This window comes from Marmota monax, unplaced genomic scaffold (assembly GCF_021218885.2).
Source record: "Marmota monax isolate L192 unplaced genomic scaffold, Marmota_monax_Labrador192_F-V1.1 WCK01_AAM20220418_F8-fsc00287, whole genome shotgun sequence".
NCBI lineage: Eukaryota > Metazoa > Chordata > Mammalia > Rodentia > Sciuridae > Marmota > Marmota monax.
In genome coordinates, this window is record NW_026693334.1 from 167,400 (window position 1) to 188,759 (window position 21,360).

At 43.2% G+C, this 21,360-nt stretch overlaps 1 protein-coding gene across 1 annotated transcript in view; it reads right to left on the reverse strand.

Annotated features, from left to right (window-relative positions):
• Ctnnd2 (catenin delta 2) overlaps window positions 1–21,360 on the reverse strand; it is an 818,473-nt gene that overhangs the window by 72,768 nt on the left and 724,345 nt on the right. Inside the window, 1 exon segment of the mRNA XM_058583219.1 lies at window positions 20,840–21,129. Coding sequence (XP_058439202.1) covers window positions 20,840–21,129 — 290 coding nt within the window.

The following is a 21,360-nucleotide window of genomic DNA, read 5'->3' on the forward strand; positions in this document are numbered from 1 at the left end:
CCCTGGCACTGGAACTGACCACACAAGGTCCCAGGCACTGCCCCAAACAGCACACCAACTAGTCTCTGCATCTACTTAGCCATGAAGCAAGCAAGCAACCAACCAGAACCCCACCCAGACCAGACCACAGCCAACACCACTCAAGCCTCCTAGGGGAGCTTCCAAGTTTGAAACATAAGCTATTCCCAAAGTGATGGCAGCTGCCTCAGATTTAAATGATCATGAATATTTGTTGAACCTAAATTTAATATTATGTTGTTTTATTTTTCCCATAAAAATCTTGTATGCATATATTTGTGCTAATACATTTAGTTGCCTGGGAAACCAGAAGAGTATGTGCAGTGAGAGAAACATTTCTGAGAGAGTCTGCCACAGAAATGTTTATGGAATATTCTGTCATGGTGAAATCTGCTCCATGGGTATACAACATGCACATCTGAGCTGCAGGAACACCCCACCCCACACTGCTCTCATGGTACTGTGTGACAGGTGATGACAGGTGGAATATCTGTGACTTGACTGCCAACTTGCAGGGGGTCACACCAGTGCTGTTTCCAGCTAATGTCATCTGCCTGGATTGCACTCTGGATTTTAGTGGATTTCCTACTTGTGATTTTCAGATGTAAGTGGACATGATTATGTCTACTTTAAAAGATAGCAAGGGATACTGCTGTTGGGAAGAGATGGAATTTTCCAGGTCTCCAAGGCTTCCAGGGAGATCTGGAGCAGGGTCTTCAACCTTGGCACTACTGCCATCTGGGGCTGGATCACCCTCCCCTCCTAGGGGCTGCTGTGCTGTGCACTATAGGATGGTTAGCAGCCTCCCTGGCCTCCACCCACTAGGTGGCAGTAGCAACCCTCCCATCTTCAACAGCTGGGCCAACAAAAAATGTTCCCAGACACTATTAAATATCTTCTGGGGGACAGATCTGTCCCCTGTTGAGAGTGATGCTTCAGAGATTCACAGGTGAATCCAGGTATCTGCGGGGAATGCGGGAAGCAAGTCATGTTCTGAAAGTCATGGGTGGATGTTTCAGGGAGCCAAAGGGAGGATCCTCTGTGCTAAAGTCTCCTGATGTCTATTCTCCACTTCTCACATTGCCTCAATAACTTCATAAGCCCTGGGAACTTCATGCCTCATGGGCTTTTGGAGGCTTCTGCGTGATTAGAAGGGCAGACGGGAGATGTGATTTGGTGTAACTGACATAATACAAATTGCTTGTCAAATTCCCCTCCCGCTCGTCTGCAGAGTGCAATGGTGGGAACACATGCAGAAAAAAATAAATGTCTAAACATGCACCGGCACAGACGGTGTGCTGACTCTGAGCCTCAGAATGGAAATGTGAGACTCGTCAAGTGTGTTGTGATAACTCCCCAGGGGCCAGGAAATTGCATCCTTCTCATGGGGACTGGAGGAGTCTGGAGTTGTCCACTCCTGAACCCTATCCACCGCCTCCCCTGCATTATATCTACATTCCTATCCCTATCTACAAGGCCTCCTGAATTTCCCTGAGATCTGGAATCCTGTCCATTTTCCACACACCCAACCATGTCCCTCCTTGCATGGTATGTTTTCAATAAATAACTGGGTTCCACACCCCTTATGTAAAAGTAACATTAAATTGCACCATTTGTATCTCTTAGTAGCCATTTCATTTGAATAAGAAATCTGCAAGGCTCAAGCAGTCCAACTGTCCCAGAGCACATTCTGTTTCCCCCGCGTTGTTGCAGACTACCATTAAGGTATCACAGACTATTTCCAGTACCAGGCTCCCAGTAGGGCACAAGTGTTCAGTGAGGGTCCAGCAAGTTAAGGTCAGTTCCACTTCTTAAATATGGTCTTAACAGATTGCTTTTAAAAATGATACAGACTCTAGGATTCTGCATGTAATTTTTAGCCAATGGAATTTCAACTGGATGCTCTTTCTTCTTCATTCCTTACCAGACCATGATGTCTTTCCTTCCTCTTTTAAGCCATGTTCCATCTCTTCCCAGGTCTCCTGCTCTATAAACTGGGGACTAGGAGATCATGAACACTTTCATGCAAAAAACATACTCAGAAGTATCCACCATGTCAGGTCTCAATATAAAACAGACACCAGGAGATGCCAAGTTCAGCCAGACATTTCCCACAGTTAATTCTGCTACATACAAAATCTCCCCAATGCTTTCCTTTGTGATTCATGCCTTAGTCCCACAGACTGGGACACTCCACTAGAGGGGGAAAACTTGTAGTACATAATTTATTCCTGATTACCTAGCTATGCTTATGTTTATTACAATCTAGTTTAAAACCAATATGAAACAAAATGTATTTTAGAATCAGAGCTCTGCTCCATTATAATGCTCATACATATCTCCACCAAAAGACTGAATATACAAACAGACAACAGCCAGACTTTGCAGAAAAATAGAACTTTGACTCACAACCTGCAGCCACCTAACCAAGCAACAACCCAGGAACCAGCCTGCTGAAGGCCATCTTGCATGGATGGAATGCTATTTCTAGTGACAACTCAGAACTCTTAATTATTGGCTCAAAATGGCCAAGACTCAATAACTGTCAGCTTCCTTAATTTTTTCCCTGATTCCTATGTAGGACTGACCAGGGAAAGGCAGATACATCCTCCCATTCACACACCTGCTTGGGGTGTGTCTGCTTCCAGCTTCTTTCCATCATCAGGCTCCAACAGGTTACACCTGAAAATTACCTTTTTTGCCCTATAATATTTACTACTCTTCTGCCTTACAGTCTGGCAGAACCTAAGTGATAGGTGCTGACTCCCTTGCTACAATAAGATCAGAATAGCTCACCTTTGCTGTTCTCCTTTGGCTGGTGTTTATTTCCACAGCACTCACCCTATAAGCAGGAGGATATGTGCATTCTTAAGTCAACTGCTCTGCTCAACTGGTGGCTTTCCTTCTCAAGCAACTCAAAGAGGCTCTTAATTTTCAAAATATCACCATCTTCAGGATAGGGCACACCTGCCCATGGCCAATCAGCCAATGGACACCCGTGGAAAATAGAACACGCAGAGAAATAGCAGGGCTACTTGAAATTGCTGAGAATTTGGGGTGACAGGCCATTAGCTAGGGGGAATTTGGCCAGGGCAAGAAGCATGTGAAAAATGGAGACAGGACATTGCTCCCTGGTTAATTTTCCTAATCTTGTTAGGAATTTGTAATGAACTAACAAGAACCTTGGTTTTCATTGACAAGAACTTCACACTGTAAGTCACCATTCAATCTCATGCATCTGAACTTTTCTTGATCATATCTACAGGACTAAGGCATGAATCACAAAGGAAAGCATTGGGGAGATTTTGTAAGTAGCAGAATTAACTGTGGGAAACAGAAAAATACAGACCTTAGGTACTAATCGATAAGTCTGCATTGTTAGATAGCAGGTAGTCATGAGCAGTGGAATGGCAAGCTCACAGGCTTACTGGAAGTTAAAGTTTTCTCTGAGTTACTGCCAAGGCAGATGAGCAAGTAACTTGTAGCAGAAAGACACCAGTGCACAGACCTTGAGAATAAAGAAACAAAAGTAAAAGGCGCTAAATGGGGGAATAACATCATGAAGGAAGGACTAATGGGACTAACTCTTGACCAGCCCATAAAGGTCAAGTTATAACTGGGAGTTACGGCTTCCAGTTTCCTTGCTGGTCTCCTTCGATCTCAGAAGGGAGCTTCTTCAGTGGTGCAGGTACAGGAAGGTAACCTGCTGCCAGTGGCTGACCTCAGTGTCCACATTTACATAGGACTTACTTATAGATGAAGCCCCCTGAGTAGGATGGCCACCATGACAGTTCCAGAGAGGGCCAACTAGGTTTGAAAACTCACCACCCGGAGAGAAGGAGGGGGCTAAACACCTGATTGGTGAGACTGCAGACAGTGAACCCCAGTTCTCAAGGCAAGCATCAAACAGAAATAAATTTGGAGAAAGCACTGTTTCCTTTGTCTTTCCCTCCGCAGAGATGGCCCCCTCTCCATTGAGAGTGCTCTCTGCTCAGCCTTACTCTGCATTCACCCCTTTCTCATTCCATTTCCATTTTGTCTTGACTTAAAATAAAATTCTCTTGCCAGACTTTTGGTGTCTACTTTAAATTTTCTTTTTTTAGAACATGAGACCTGAGGTTCGGAGCTTCAGCACCCCTCTCTCATGTGACAGTACGATATATGGCAATGTTCTAATAGTTGGGAAATCAAAATTGCAAAGGATTTTCTAAAAAATAAGAGTGGGGTCATTTTCCCCTACTTTTTCAGCATTAGATTTTTTTTTTTTTTGGTAGCAAGAGAATCTATGATGCTTGTTCTTTATGAACTTAAATCATGAATATCCACTGCTTATCCACTCAATATAACACTTACATATTGCCACGCTAACATTTTGTTGGCTTTGGATTTATTCAAAAGTTAAATATGAGTGATATGATCAGACCTGTCTTCCAAATCAACTGGGCTTAAGCGTCAAAATAGTGTGATTCAGAAATTCTTAATTTACTGTTGTTTCCTCGTGACCTAGAGCTGTTCACTGAGTAAGCATTGTGTTTGCCTCGGTGACCATCCACAGGCACTTACAGCACGTACCACAATCCCAGCATCTGTGAACACCTAGTGTGCTTCCAAATGGGACAGAGCTCAGGCTCCAGCTGAATGACCCCCTGTCTTAGAGATCTCCTCTCCTCTCACATCATGTTGGGAGGGAATAATTAAGTGGGAGTCCAGAGGTGGTGACACTGAGACACTGGGGTGCAAATGATTGTTAAAGTTAAGTGAAAATGAATTTTAGATGATTGACAGCTTTGTGTTACTGTGATTTTATTTCCTTCCCGGCTACCAGTCCTTCATGACAGAGAATTTTTGAGTGAAGAATCCTATAGCTCCACATCCTTGCTGCTCTACACACACAGCTTGCACAATGAATTTACATGCACATCTGTCTTCATGAATATCACTTAATCATCAGGATTAGCATCATTTCCTCTTTCATGAGGTTGTTGACCAGGCAAAGAACTTGACAGTTCAATACAGAAACTTGTGAAAAGACCCACCAACCCTTCAATGGAAACCGTCAACAGACGTGCTTATACCTGGAGACTCTGGATGCCTGCTTCCATCAACCCTCAACTGGGCAAGCCCCACGCTGAAAGCCCTGCTTTGTAAACCAGACTCCCCATGAGGCCTCCCCCAACCTTAACGAGGTATGGCTCCTGCTCCCTTAAGTGGTGAGTCCCCTCAACATGGCATGGAATAAGTTCAGCTTTGTTTTAGCGATGAGTTGTGCTGATGATATTTAGGAAGCAAGTCTTGGGTACCACTGAGGACCTTTTTTTTTTTTTTTCCCACTAGAATTCAAGCAGATGCGAGCATGTGAGGCAGCTAGACTTCGTGCTGGCCCTTTGTTCATTACGCTGTAAAATTATTGTATAGCATCATGTAAACTTCGGATAGTTTCATTATCAAGACATTAGTTCTATCCTCTTCTTATAATGCTTGATTATAAGTTGATTTTTTTGTCTCTATTAGAATGCACAAAACTCAAATTGGGCAGTGGCTAGTTCAATTTGAGTTCATCAGAGTCCCTTACAGATATGACCTAATGTCAGCAATTTAAGTGTCAAAGAGGAATTGGACTAGACAAAGGGTGACAGCCGTGGCTTGGTGTACACTCTCTCACAGGCCACACTAATCTCAGATGACTAACCAATTCAGTCTTATTCGAAGCTTAAACTAAAGGTGCTTTTCTCTTTTCTTCTATTATTTTTCATACTAGGTTTTGATGTGTTTATAAATGGAGGCAAGCTTACCAGAGAAGTTTCAGAGGAAATTAAAAAAAAGGCTTAAATGGTTCATGAGTGAAATAGACGAATTTCAATGTCTGTAGGAAAAGGCTGAGCCCTTTGGTATAAGGCCAAAGCAATTCAATACCAAGGAAGGAACTCAACTTCATGGGATAATGCACTCAAGTCCTCCTCAAGAATCCTGTCTCCAAGGATTTGCCAGGGAATAGGCTTTTACCTGAGGCTCTGCCTGGCTCCCTGGAAACTCCCAGAGACAGTGCTCTTCTGGTGGCCACATCTGGATAGAAGAGTGTTGTTCATGGCACGTCAAAGAGAGGTTACCACTGCCTCCAACCCCATGGAGGGCATGTGGGTTCTGGGTCACAAGATGTGCCTGATCTTCTCCTTTGTGTTCATGTGTTTGAATTTGTTTAAAGCAGGCTTATTTGGGTGGTTGAAACCCAGTGTTCTTGTTAAGGCATAACAAGCCATCTCTCCTTTTATCCAACTCTGCAGATGTGTAGGAGAACACAGTTGGCAGGTGCTTGAGATCACAGCTCCTGTCACTGCTGAGTGCTCTCCACTGCCCACACTTGGCTTCAGAGACCCACCATGCACCCCTGGGCTACTCGGAAGAACAGAGATGTGATGCCCAAATACAAAACCTGGGCAGGAGGAGTAGGTTTCTTTTGGGGAAACATTAAACAGCTGCATAAGAAATAAAGCCTACAATAAAATGAAAACAAAAAATAAAGCCTACAATAAAATGAAAACAAAAACGTGCTTTGGGAAAAAAACCTTCATCAGAACAGGCTAAAGATAACTAAATACACCAAACAGTTTAATCTCTTGCTCACAGAGCAGAGGTGTGAAGGAGCCTTTGCCTCGCAGGCCCCTGCACCTAGAGACGTCAAGGGAAGCACCCGGGGAAGCTAGGGACGAGAGCTGCTGGTGCTGGGGCTGCTGCAGACAGGCGTCAGGGCTGGATGGCACCCACGGCGCCACCTCCCAAGCACTGGCCTAAGAACTCTATGTCTTCATCTCCCTCTTACCACAGGCCTTGGGGGTTAGTGGTACCACTCTCTGCATCTTCAACAAAGGCACAGAGAAAATGAGTCACTCACTTGCCCAAGGCACTCAAGCTAGAGAACGCGCAATGCCCAGTGCCCGGCCAGAAATAAAAGGAGTGGGAGTGCCCCCTCAGTGACCCCCATCTTCCCTGCACACCCCAGCTGGGATCTGGGCCCCCAGGATCACTATCCCACCCCCACCATACAGCTGGACCTAACGCTCACCTCCCATCTCCACACACCCCCGCTTCTCCTGGAAGACCAGGCATGTTTACTACCTACCCCTGCTGGGCATTCTAGACTCTTTTCTCTATGAAAGTTGAAGACTTGGGATAGAGTAAGGTTAACACTCTCTAGATGGTTCAGCGACTTATCGGGAGCATCATACAATTTTTTTTTACATTATAGTAATATTGTCCCAAGAGCTCTGGTCGCACACTAGGTGGCCCTAGATTGTTCTATGCTTGTATTTGTGTGGAGCCATTACATTTCCACCCTCTCACAGCCATTGAGCAATTCTGCTTTGTTACTCCTCATGTGTGATTCTAATGTTCTGCCTTACACGGGGAGCCTTGGAGGGACTTCTCAGAGCAAGCCTGGGCCACATCTCAGCCATGCTCAAGGTGTTGATTTCCACCTTGGAGTCTGCAAGTCCTAGTTTGTTTCTTTACACCACAGACTGGACTGAGAAATGGGAAAGTGAAAAGGTCTGAGAAGTCAGGGTTAAGAACATAGGAACTGGAGGCAAGACGACCTAGACACAGCCTCCGGGATCTCGAGTGGACCCACTGGAGTGACATGAAGATGGAACCTAGAAGAAGCCTTTCTGAGCCTCTGAGAATAAAGGTGCTATAACCCACTCTGGGGAACTTCCTGCCAAAAAAGGAGACTGGCCCTTAGCACTGGGGGGAGAAACTGCATAAACAACCTTTATCAGAAGCTTCTGGACCTCGGTTTAGTTTCTCTCACGCCTTCTTTAGTCTCCCTAGAAATCCTATCTGTGCCTCATCCCAATTAAGCTGGTGTGTAAACCGTTAGCCCCGCTGTTTAGTGAGTTACTCCTGACTGAGCTTTCTGTGTATATGTGACTAAACTTGACTTTTCTCCTGTTAATCTGTCCATGGACCTGAGTTGGTAGAGGAAAGTTCTACTCCCACCAGTTTGGAGTCAGGAGGTGGCATTCCAAGGCACAAGCTGTTCAAGGGAGCTATCAGTGAGCTACCCCAGAGAGAGGCAGTGCCCAGCAGTACTGTGCTAAGTGGTCCTTGGCTTTAGGGACAGAAGACACAGGTGGGGAGGAGTCAGAGATAGACAGTGACCAGCCTCCACCTGAGATTGCTATGTATGCACTGGAACCACAGCAGGAACCCACAGGCAGACACCCTGCTAGGACCTGGCACTGCTTGGTGTGTTGAGGACAGGGAGGTCCACCTGCAACACCAACCCGGGTTTCGGCTGGCTTCCTGTCTGCAAAAGAAGTCAGCTCCTACGGTCAAGTGTGGGATCTCAGACACACTTGCCCATGAACAGAGGGTTCCAGTTGGTCCTTGGTAAAACTGCAACATGCTGGGGCCCTGAATCACAGAGGTGGGGTGTGGGTGTCTCCCATCATCCAGACTTTGCTAAGTACATACTTGAATCAAACTAGACGTTCAAACAATGGCTTTCACTTCTGAGAGTAAACCCATGCACTTCAACACTATTCATGAATCTCCTTTCAAATTGAGAATCAAAATAAATGCCTGGCATTGAATCAGCACCTAGCATGATGTCTTGAATATAGTAATCACTCAGTTAATGCTCATGACTGAATCAACTTAGATTACTACCCAAGAAATGCTGAAAAATGAGATGCAGAATAAATTTAAATGAATCTGGGAAATTTTTCTCCCTGCGTTTCCTGTGTAATGGAACTTGACACTACTCATCTGACTTATTTAAAAACAATGATGTAGTTGCCGCTCTAAATTGCTTATGTATTTTAAATCCACAGGCTCACTGCACAGTCTTGATGACACTTGATTTGAGCTTTATTTTTTTAAGGATCTAAAAACCTTTGCAAGTGAAAATTCAGAGCTAAGAAAGTAGTGCCATGAGACTGAAAATGGCAGTACCACACAAGAGGAGGGGCCTGGCGAGGGCTAACGCTTTACAAGGCAGGAACCGGGTGCCCAGCTCAGACCCTATACCAGAGTCACCTGGGAGACTTCTGCAGACAGATGCTCGGGGCCCTTGCCAGATGGAAAGATTCAGGAGGCCTGGGTCAGGTCAGGGCAGGTGTCTTCCTATATATTTCTGAAGCTGATTCCTGGTGGAGCAGTTTTCACTGAATCCCAGTGTGTGGAACCTGCTGGAGCCATACCTCTGGGACATCTGTTTGTCTATGACTACGGCTGCCCTTGGTCTGCACTATGGAAAACCACGTGCATTTTCCAACACCCCTCCTCCAGCACCATCTCTAAGAATACGATGACTACCTAAGACTGACATTCTGGGCTCTTAAAACAGCCTCACGGGCACAGTAACTAGGAAACAAGAGGAAACAGGAAGTTTGAAGGGGGCTCTATTGGTATATTGTTTTGTTTAATGATGTGGGCATAGATAGAGCATCAATACCACAGAACTGGGTCTCAGCTCTGAGTGAACAAACAGAAAAGGTGCTGGGAATGTGAAGGCAGAGCAACGATGGTTTTCCATTCTGAAGGAATCACGTAAATCTCTAAAAGTACCTTGGGACAAAAATCACGTTGCTTGAAAAACTCTTGTAGCATACAAAGGTATATGGATATTAGGGGAAGAAAATCACTCACCCACAGCCAAATAAAATCCAATAATGGGGGTAAAAGTGTCCAATTTAAAGGACAAATATTACTGAACCCACCCACTCCCATCTCATAGTAATCTGTTGAGCCTTACATAGGGTTGAAAAAAAGAGGAACTAAAATACTCCCCCGCCCCCAGAAAATAAGGTGAACTTGGCTACAAGGTGTCTCCAATGGTCCTCTATCAATTAGATTTATGTGTCCTAGAAGCATTTGCCTCACCACAGGCTGTTCTCACTTCTAAATGTTTGACAGAGTCTCCTGCCAAGACCTGCACACAGCTGAAAATTGGGAGATGAATTCACAGCCCGAGCATTTGTATGGCAGGTGTGGAAGGGAGTCGGCTCTGCTGCATGTATGGAGGTGTGAGCAAAGAAGCAGTTCCATCTATTTCCATGTTAATAAATTCCACAGATAAATAACTTGGCACTTCATATACGGCTCCCTATTATCATTTCTGCCACACAGAAAACTGAACAGAGCCGAATAACTAGGTATGCTGTCCTGTTCACAGGGATCCATCAAGTCCCTGAAACAATAGATTGAGGGATGACTACACACCCACAAACATTACTTGACAGATGGGAATTTCAGTAGTAAAATGTGACCATCCAAAATAATAACACTAAGAAAATAAAACAAATAATACCCAAGGAAGTCTAGACCAGGGTACAAAAATGCAGACTTCTCATCAGTTTTAAATGACTGACCCTCTCCCACCTGGACATATTTTTTCTGGGGATGGCTAACAAGCCATGACGATTCAGTTATTGTGCAGGCACAGGTTTAAGTGCCATACTTAGGCAAGTAGGAAGACCATCAAAGGACTTCACAATACGACCTGTGGGTCATGCAAAATTACGTGAACATATGTGGTCTCAGATTATCCAGAAAGAAACAACATTATCTTTTGTTTTCTTTATTAACAAGTAAAAAAGGAAGAAGAAAATCATGTAAGAAACCTGTCTTTGGTTAATGAGCCACAAAAGCCTTGTATACCAGCAGCTAGGCTTTTTATTTAAAGATGATTAGGCTTCCTTGTACATGTTTTTGTACTCAGAAATGAACATAATTGGACCATGACTTTAATTATCTTTTTTCCCCTTTAATTTCACTGATAACCCACAGATGGGTATCTCAGTCCTGAGCCCCAAACTAATATTTCCTGTTTCCTATTTGGCCTCTGCTTTTTTCCTGTGTAACACACATTCTACACCTTCATTCCACAGTCAAACTCTAGTTCCTACCAGCCCCTCCCTGCCTCTGTTCTCTTTCTATTTATAGCAGTTTGTTCCCCATCCATCCACAAATCCTGCTGGTTCCACATTTGAAATTCTTTTCCTGATACCCCAGCTGCAGCCCTGGTCCAGGATGGTACACTCTCCTTCCAGACTCCTGGAATCCACCCCTCTTAGGTCTCCCTCCTTCCCTGCAGTCTAGCGTGCAAAGGACTAGCAGACAGGACTGTAATGTAAATCCAATCACGCTCTTTCCAGCTAAAACCCTTGGAGGAAAATCCAAATCCGTCCCCTACCCCCGGGCTTACAGGCACCCCTCACCCATCCTCAGCATCTTCAGCCTTCCCTCTCACTCACTGGCTGTAATAACATGGATTCTGTCCCTGTTTTTGCCACACACCAAGCTCTCTGCTACACCAGGGTTTTCACTCTTGCTACTCCTTGTTCCCAGAAAATCGTCTTTGATGCCTTTCTGAAAGCTCCTGTCCATCACTCATGACCTACCTCCTTACAGAATTCTTTCCTGACTGCTACATTCAAAATTCCCCTTCTCTTGTTACTCTGTAATCCCCTATCAATATTCTATTCATATCTAAAGCAGAAAGTAAATATTGTTTGCCTGCTCTGTGTCTGTTTTCACCATCAGACCACAGTCTCCATGAAGCAGAAGAAACTTTGATGCTGTTGCTGTATTGTGATTGGCACACAGTAGGCACTCAATAAATGCTGAATGAACGAGTAAATTGAATGAATAAATGAGGATGTAAATTAATTTCACACGTTGGAAGTCGATAGACAAGGAGAAAATGATGATAAACCCTTGAAATACCCGACTATTTTTTATTACAGAATCTCGGTAACTAAATTAAATAATTGCTTTAAACTTTCGTGGTATGAGAACTGAATTGTGGCACTTGTAGTCTGAAAGCAGGACTTCTTTATATATAATTGATCCCTAGGAAGTTTTAAATACTGCACTTATTGTCCCAATAATGATCCTCTATATGTAGATAAGAAATTATTATCTAGCATAAAATTCATCCTGTAGTCTTAATTAGCTTCAAATGCGACCCTTAAATCTCGCCTGGTGCTTCCCACCATGCAGATGGCTGCTCTTCTTTGTGGTAAGCTCCCTCTGGGGATCTGCAGCTCCGCACTGGCATATGCAGAGATAGCTTGTGAAAACCAAAGCTCATTCAGGTGAGAAGCACATTTTCCCACCATTAACCTTTGATTCTGTTCCAACAACCTCAAGGTCATGGCTATAGTGCTGTCAAGGTCAGGCTATCCTGGGGCACTGGTCTCCAGGAGCCTGTGTGCCCTGGGGCTTGATAAGGGGATGTGTGGCTTGGGGGTTCAGAGAAGCCTCTTTAGATCCTTGACTTCCCTGCACACTGTTACAGCAAGACCCATCTTCTAGAGAACACATGGCCTGCCCTCTCACAATGTACCTTTTCCCATTTCACAGAGCCAAGTCAGATCCCTCCCTGCTCTGAAAGGGCACATGTTCTGTGAGACAAAACCCAAGTATTGCACATGCCTGTGACTAGGTCAACAAGGAAGAGGAAAGGGCTCTGATGATGGACGATCCATTGCTTTTCCCAGAAGGGGAGTTTCTAATTCATTGCCTTCAACAAGTTTGAAAGGGGGCTAAATCAAGTTGTCCATTAATAGAGAATTAAAAATCACTTCTGATGATGGACCCCAATGAGATCTTTGAAACCACATATATAAGAAGTTCAAAGAATCAAATGGCATGGCTATAAGGAAAGACCTTTGCTTAGGTTTGTAAATATGTTTCTCAGTATTTAAGTCTATAAAACCAAAGCAAAACAAAAATAAGATCAGAATGATACTGAACCCTGTTTTTTTTCAAACAATAAGTAATATTCCTTTGGATATATAAATTGAGGGATGAAGCTCTTTCATCTAAAAAATGTATTTCCAATGAAAGTCTACTCTTAAAAATTTCAATAATATTTGTGATATATATGTTATTTTGGTCAATTTCATTCTGCTAACACCTACAGTAATAACTTAAATTTTAATTTTAATTGAAAAATTTTAATTGTAAAATTAATTGTAAAATTTTAATTGTAAAATTTTAATTGAAAGCCTGTTATCATTAGAAGTATTAAAAATTAAAATTTAACTTGCGTATATTTTGCTTGGAGAGACAATGATCAATCAGAGACCTTAAAGCATAAGAGACATTAATCAGGGTAAAATTTGGAGGAATGTGGGAGAATCATATGTTCAAGGAGCAAAATAAACAATGTTGAATTTCTAACATTAATGAAGCATTTACTCACATATTATTAAAGAGGATGACAGTGGATATAAAACCACTGTAGTATTCAGATTTCTTAGACATATTTTAAAAGGATGTATGTCAATTTTATTTTAGAATACAGCACAGGAATTACATTTGTGGCACATTTAAGAATTTTTAAATGTGATGTTGTAAAGGAGTAGCAAATAGCTATACAACAGTCTTAGAAAGTTAGCAAGCAAAAATAAACTGTGGCTCCCAGCCTCTAATCATTCTGGCAATGATTTGTAATTGTTGATGCTGTCAATAAAAAGACACAGACCCCTTGCAGCCTGGATGGTCAGGCTACCCTTGGCCATCATGGGGGATCCTGGACAAGACCACAAAACCTTTCAACGAGAATATCAGGAACAGGCACCAGACCCAGGAGAGGCCAGTGTCAGGAAGAAAAAATGACTTCAGAATTTCAGGCTACTTGGTGGGGCGGGGCTTGGGATGAAGAGATATGTGTCCTCCCCAGGACATTTATAGCAGGGTCTGTTCCCTTCCATCCCATTCCCCTTCCTTTCTCTAAGTTAAGATCCCAGCTCCTTTCAGCCCTGTTATGGGGCTATTCTTGGTACTTAGTTGATCCCACTTTTTACTGTGTTTAAAACAAGGAGTCTCACGTGCCTTTGAATTTAGAAAGAAAGAAGCAGAGAGGAGAATCTAGTCATTGGATATCTGAGCAGAGACAAGGTAAGTATGTAGACAGGAAAGCCCTGGACCTGGAGACTCCAGAACAAAACAGAGACTGGTTCTCAGCAGCTGCAGGGTGGGGGGGGGGAGGAGTGAGTCTGAGGGAAACTCGGCATTCATTCCTGAAAATTCAGCATAATTCTTAAAGGAAAGTAATGAACCTAGGAAATGGCAAAATCTGGATGCGTTTCAATCACACTCTTCCTACTTAGATGGATGTGGTCTAGGGAGTGATTTGTGTTTTCTGTGTTCCTTTTGGGCAGGTTCATGAGTTGGCTTCTTGGTTTCCCAGCGTAGCTAAAGGTCTGTCAATTTTATTTATTTTTTTCAAAAAATCAACTTTTTGTTTTGTCAATTTTTAAAATTGTTCCTTCTGTTTCAATTTCATTGATTTCAGCTCTAATTTTAATTATTTCTTGCCTTCTACTGCTTTTGCTGTTGATTTGTTCTTCATAAAGGGCTTTGAGTTTTGTAATGTGAGGTCATTTATTTGTTGACTTTTTTTCTTTTAAGGAATGAATTCCATGCAATGAACTTTCCTCTTAGCATTGCCTTTATAGTGTTCCAGAGGTTTCCATATGTTGTGTCTATGTTCTCATTTACCTCTAAGAATTTTTTAATCTCCTCCTTGATGTCTTCTGCAACCCATTGTTCATTCAGTAGCATATTGTCTCCAGGTGTTGGAGTAATTTTTATTTTTTATTTTGTCATTGATTTCCAATTTAATTCCATTATGATCTGATAAAATGCAGGGTAGTATCTCTACTTTTTTGTATTTGCTAAGAGTTGCTTTATGGCATAGTATATGGTTTATTTTAGAGAAGGATCCATGTGCTGCTGAGAAGAAAGTGTATCTGCTTGATGCAGGTTGAAATATTCTATATATGTTAGTTAAGTCTAAGTTATTGATTGTGTTATTGAGTTCTATAGTTTCTTTATTCAACTTTTGTTTGGAAGATCTGCACTGCAGTTGTGGCCATTACTGACTCTTGTCTGCAAAATGTCCCTCCCACTCTAACACCTCCAAATCCTCCACTGTGTCCCATTCCTGCCTGGAGCCCGTACTGGGGGGCCTGAGGTGGTCTTTGAAGCCAGCTTGGAAACTGAGAAGCTATGCACTGCCTTAAACCAAAGTGGGAAGAAGACTAAGCCCTACTCACTCTGTCTCTTCTAATTTGTGCTTAATTACCATGGAAGAAATCATGTTTACACACACAGGTCACTTACCCATTTAAGATGGGCTTTGTTGCAAATTGTACTTAATTACTGAATGTTCAGTATTCATTGTTACTCAGACATTGTTACTATCCAATCCATAGTAACACTGTCACATGCTTGAAGTTTGTGGATCCCAGAGGAGCTCCTTTAATCTGTGATTCAAATGTTTTTAGCTAATTCTAGTCCCTTACCTAATGGAAAGTAGCTGAGTAATTCCTCAATTTTCCCCTCTGAAGAGTCTTAGAAATGATACTTCTTCATTCCACAAACATCCTTGCCAATCCCGGTCACCAACTTTCTCTTTCATCTTCTACTTCTTCTCCCCCAGCCTAGGCCAATAGCAGGAATCAGTAGGAAGGAACCTGATTTCAGCATTATTTGGGGGAAATAAGTGAGCTGTCACAGAAGGTGACACTTAATGATGGGTAATATCAGGCTCTCTGCACAGTGGGATCATTTCTTGGGTCTCCTCATTGTTTGCCATTCTTTAGTTCAGTAGAAAAAAGCAAGGCCAAAGATTTGACCTTCAAGGGCACCAATTATCTTCTCTACTGTATTACATCTGAGGCAGCCTCTTCACCAAAGCCCAGAGGTATCTGCATGCCACGCCTGTGTTAGGGGATGGGAAGGGGACTAGATACTAGATGGAGATGCTTCTAAAACATCCTGTCTCAAAGACTCAAAAGCAACTCAAAACACATACTGTCTTGCCTCCATAAACCAAGAGCACAGTTCAAACTCATCCAGGCATAAGGCACAAGGTAGAAGCAAAAGGGAGAGGGGGCGAAGGGGAGAGGGAGGGGGAGGAGGAGGAGGAGGAGGAGGAGGAGAGGAGGATAGGCGGCCATATTTTCCAAATCTATGAATTCAGTAACTAAGAATTAAAAATGTCTTTAAAAATTGCATCTGTACTGAATATGCAAGGCTTTCTTTTTCTTGTCATTACTTGCAAAGCAATAGAGTAGAACAACTATTTACATATCATATTAGATATCAGAAGTAATCTAAAGAGGATCTGAAGTGTAGAAGAGGATGTGCATGGGTTATATGAGAATACTAAGCTGCTTTATGCAAAGGACTTGAGCATCCATGGGTTTTGGTTTTTGAGCAGGGAGGTCCTGGAACCAGTTCCCTGTAGATATTGGGGACAACTGTTTTTCAGAAGTGATAGAAAGATTTAATTCATGGAAACGTAATGCTAATACCACAGCACTTTGGGGGAATGGTTGGGGGCAGGGTTGTATCTCGAAGTATCAACATGCATATATCCTTTCTTCCTCAGTCCCTTCCTTCCTTTCTTTCCACTGACACATCTTAACCCCTGACACATCTCCAGCCCTTTTTAGGTTTTATTTGGAGATAGGGCCTTGCTAAATTGCTGAGGCTGTCATTGAACCCCTCATCCTTCCACCTCAGCCTCCTGAGCCACTGGGATTACAGGCCTGTGACACGGCCCAGCTAGTTTCTTCTCCTTTGCTCATTCACTGGGACATGAAGGGCATTCTTTCCATACTCAACCACCTTTAAGCAGAGTCACTCAAAGAAGCCATGAAACAAAGTGTGAGGAGGAATATCTGAGTGTGGAGTGAAAAATGAGGGGTTCTGGTTCCAGAGATGAGCTAAGACTGGAGCTGAGGGAAGGACACTAGCCCGGAGGGCTAACCATGATGGTCACCTGTATGATTCCTGGGCTGGACAGCAACTTGGATGCCTCATATCTTCACCCACGGGGGGCTGAAGCATTCCCCACACCCTTCCCAGCCTGAGGCTGCTGGTGGTGGCCACTCACATTTAATGTTTTCGATGAGCTCATTAAGCCCATACTCTTAATTAAATTGGTCTTTCAACATAAGGGGCTTCATTAAGTGGAAATATAAAGTTAGAATCCTCCTTAAACTGAAGAGGCTTGTGATATCTTCATCCATGGATGTGTTTTGAAAGCTTATACTAAAACAAGGGAGTAGTTGTCTTGAAATTCCCATTATATATACACAACAATTTAAACTTTGTTCTAACTGTAGGTATTGATACCAGTAGTGGTAATGCTGGCTGAAATTGGCTACTCAATTAGAATTAATTATTCATTACATGCAGTAAGATAAGGAGGGAATTTGGATCAGAATATTCCTGGAGAAAATTTTTTTATCTTTTTACTGATCAAAGAAATGAAATGTCTCAGAGAAAAATACATGTTTTAAGCTTTCACCATTAAAAACAATTCAAAATTGGAAGAAGACAATTTTTCAGAAAATGAGCAGGCTGTTTCTATCTACAGTGGGTTTTACAGACTCTAAATCAGTAGTTATCAACTGAGATATTTTTGAAATCCTGAGTAGGCCTTAAGATAAGAGCTAGTGTATCTTGGTGTCCCTGGAGATGGGACTCCAATGTACATCAAAGTTAAGAACCATGTTCTTCAAAAAGTACATCAAAGTACTATTTGCAAAATAAAAAAAAAAAAAACAACCTTTGGTTTGCAAAATAAAAACAAAAAGGCACTGGATTCTATTTTTTAGAGGTGTGGTGGTAGTGTGTTCGAAGTAAGGAAGGAAGAAGGTGAAGGTAGATAGGTCTCAATTGCTAAAGAAGCTGTGCTAGATGTTATAGCTGCAATCTGATTTAAAATGATAAGGAAAATCTACATATGACAAGAAAATCTTGGTTTGTGAGGTCATAACGTTAAGACTTCAACTGGTCTAGTACCCTGGACTGGACTTAACAACCAAGACAATGTTCCCTCTCAAGGTACAGATGGTAATCTCTGCAGAGATATCTGGTTATAATAACAGGGGCAGGGTGGGGGTTGGTGGTGCTAATGCCATCTGGTAGGACCCAGGGATGCTGATAAACACCCCATAATGCACAGCACAGACCCATAGCAGAGCATCACTCAGCTGCAAATGTCTCTAGCAGCAAAGCTGAGAAACTCTGGTGCAGTGGTCCAAGACAGAGTATTGGTGGCATGGAGTACTGAGTGGCAAAATGTAATTAAGACAACTTGATGAGACAGCTGAAACAGAGCTTTAAGTCTGGAAATCCACAGAAAATAAATAAGCAACACTTTCAGATGCTTTTGGAGGTGAGGAAAAGGCAGAAGGAAAATCTCATTCATAGTACAGGAGAGTTTCTGCATCAAAACGTGCAGCTGATCTTTGTAGGAGCAAGTGGCTCACTGCTTCTAAGACATGATATTCCATGTCTTGAATCAACAAGCTCCTGGAATATAGTGGGGTTTTCACAGAGCAAGACTAGACTGGAAGCAGCCAAGAGGAGTACGTAGCAGCTGAAAGAAGCAGATGGCTGGAGAGGAAATGGTATTGAACAGAAAAGAAAAATCATGGTTACTAATAAGAAAAGGAAAACCGCTGGAGAGAAGAAAAACAACTTCTGACGCTAGGAAATGAAAAGCTGAGAGTTTCAACAGTGTCGTGACAAGCAGATCCATGAAGTGATAATAAGGAAATCAACTCCTCATACCTAAATTGTCATTGGCAACATGATAGATAAATTTTTGTTCATGTATCAAAAGCCTTTAAACATTCATTTGGTCTAGATATTTCATTTTGAAGATGTATCTTTAAGACACAATTAAGGAGGTAGGTGAGGTTTAACTACATGGGTGTTTATTACAGTTTACACTAGTGAAAAATTAGAAGCAACTTCATTTTCTAAAAAGAGGGACTGGCTCACCACATCATGGTATGCCCGGCAGTAGAATTCTCTCTAGCTCTTCAGCATTGCAGCATAAAGAGAAACTTGCTGGCAGAGAGAAAGGTCATGCTGTCCAGTGACAAACTGCCACAGCACAGTCTACTATCCCCAACCTGCTCTCCCCTTTAGAGCTGTCAAGGTGGCAGGAGAGAAACCCCCTGGGTACAGGTGAGAAGGGTCTGTGCAGTTTCCAGAGAATGTGCAAACAGTAAAATACATAAAAGTTATTATTGTTGTTATTAGTAGTATATGCAAAAAATGTGGAGTGAGTTCAGTGATAAGACACTCCTCTCATAGGGACAGGGAGCTCCTACTAAATTATGTCACCACACCTCATTTTTCTGTATTAACAAAATGCCCGAGGATCATGCACAAAGGGTCCTGGTGACTAAATTCCTGCTTCCCTGGCAGCTCAGGTATTACTGTGAATCTTGCAGGGCACCTGGGTACCAGTAACAGTGATCTGTGCAATGTCGGGGTAGGGCAGGGCTCTCCTGTCTTTCCTCTATCTATCTATCTATCTATCTATCTATCTAGGTGCAAAACCCAAGGGCAAGGCAGCACTTAGCCAGGTGCTCTCATTGGGAGGGTTTGGTAAACACTTGCCAGGGGCCCCTGCACCCCTGGAGGGAGGTTGAAGAGATTAAGCATCAGGGCTCAATCCTTACCCACAGATTCCTTCCTTTCAGGGAGAGGATGAGAGATACAGCTTGACTCAGGACAGGGGAAAAAGTGGGGCTGGGCTTAGTTCTCAGAGGGCTAATGAACCGGTGCTGTCAAAGAGAGTGTGAACATGGATCTCCCAAAGTACAGGCATGTGTAAGATGAATGCATGAATCTAGGAGTGGTCCGAAGTACACAGAGCTGTAAGCCACTAGAGAACTGGAACCTAAAACAAATGCTAACCCTGATGCATTCAAGGAGAATTCAGGAATTAGACTTAAGAATGCATTCTCATTGATTCTTACTCAAAATATCTTCTTTAGCCTTACCTTTACTGGAGGAAAATTATTTCTCAAATAGTTTAGAAATTCTGCATTGTGATCTTGACAAATGCATTTGCATATTTATCTTGAATTCAAAGACTGTCAATGGAGGGAGTTGTAAATTTCAACCTATTTCCCAGGCCAGTCAGGTCCCAAGTTAGTATAACCCTCAGAAGCTGGATATATGACCACAGTGTCCAGGGCAATCTGGACTTGTGACCTCAGCGTCCAGGGAAGGACATGGATGTGAGACCCCAGTGTGAGGAGAAATAGGGAAATCCTCAGTGGCAGGGTTTTGGCCAGCAGCAGAATGAACAGTTCCTTCCCACTACTCCCTTTCCTGGGATGAGGGCAGCTAGGGGTAAGGGCTTCACCTCCCAGGGGCCCTGGGGATGTGGTGGAGGCTGTTCCGATGCCCTGGAATGAGGAGGGGTAGCTGCCTACTGGCCTTTACTTGACTGTAGGGGACCCACTTACAGTTGCACAAGGTGAAAAGCATTTTGTTTAAAGAGATCTCCCTCTCCAGCCGCAAAGGGCTTTGAATAGTCCCTACAGCCAAACTTCTGATGCCCATTCTGGTGAATGGGCTATGAATTCTGACTTGCACTAGCAACTTCAAGATGGCAAAACAAAACCTTCTCCAAACGTGCAATAAAGCAAACATTGGATTTTGTGCTTACCTTCATACAGTGCGTCTATTCCAGGCATCTCTGCCACCCAGATGGCAGCCAGCCTGGCCCCCCTACTCCCAGACTAGTCCTGCCTGGGACTCAGAATCCAGTCATAAAGAGCACAGTGAATGTGGGAATCAACACATAGAAGGCTCAGCCCCAGGGTCCACCTCTACTCTAGGAGCTGTCACACCTTGTCTGGCTTTTTTTCTTATTTTGAAATTTACCATCTTGGCTCAGCTGCAAGACATGGGGGGAGTTATTTAACTATCACCGTCTCAACTGTGAAATTCCCACAGGAAAACTGTGCAGGCACTTCAGTGATTTTACCGCACAGTGGAAATGCAAACCGGGTATCTGGACATACAGAAAGGAAATTCACGTTGCAAGGAGGGAGGGAATGAGTGCATGCAGCTGTGAGTGTCCAGCATCACCTGGTCCTAGGATTTCTTTTTCTTCTTTTTCTTGCCCCAGCACCCAGAGCACTCCTTGTCCTTGCTGTTGGCCTCGCCGCAGAGCAGCCCGTCCAGCTAATCCGTGCCCATGTGCTGTCCCTGAGACGTTTCTGCTGCCAGCCGGTATGAGAAGTTCCTTAAGATGCACACACAGTTTTCACCGGTCTGGGAAAATGGAGAAGAAAGAAAGAGAGAAGGGAAAACAGAAGAGGAATGAACAAGAACTAACCAGTACTCTGCCCTCCACCCTGGACAGGCAATGAGTCCCAGGCACACACTTCTTTCCTGCTCCCAGGGCTCCCCTGACCCCAGTGGAAAGAATTCAGAGAAGCCTAGAAAGGTCATGATACCCTCTCTCCCCACACAGAAGCTATGCATCAACAACAGTCACTTCTA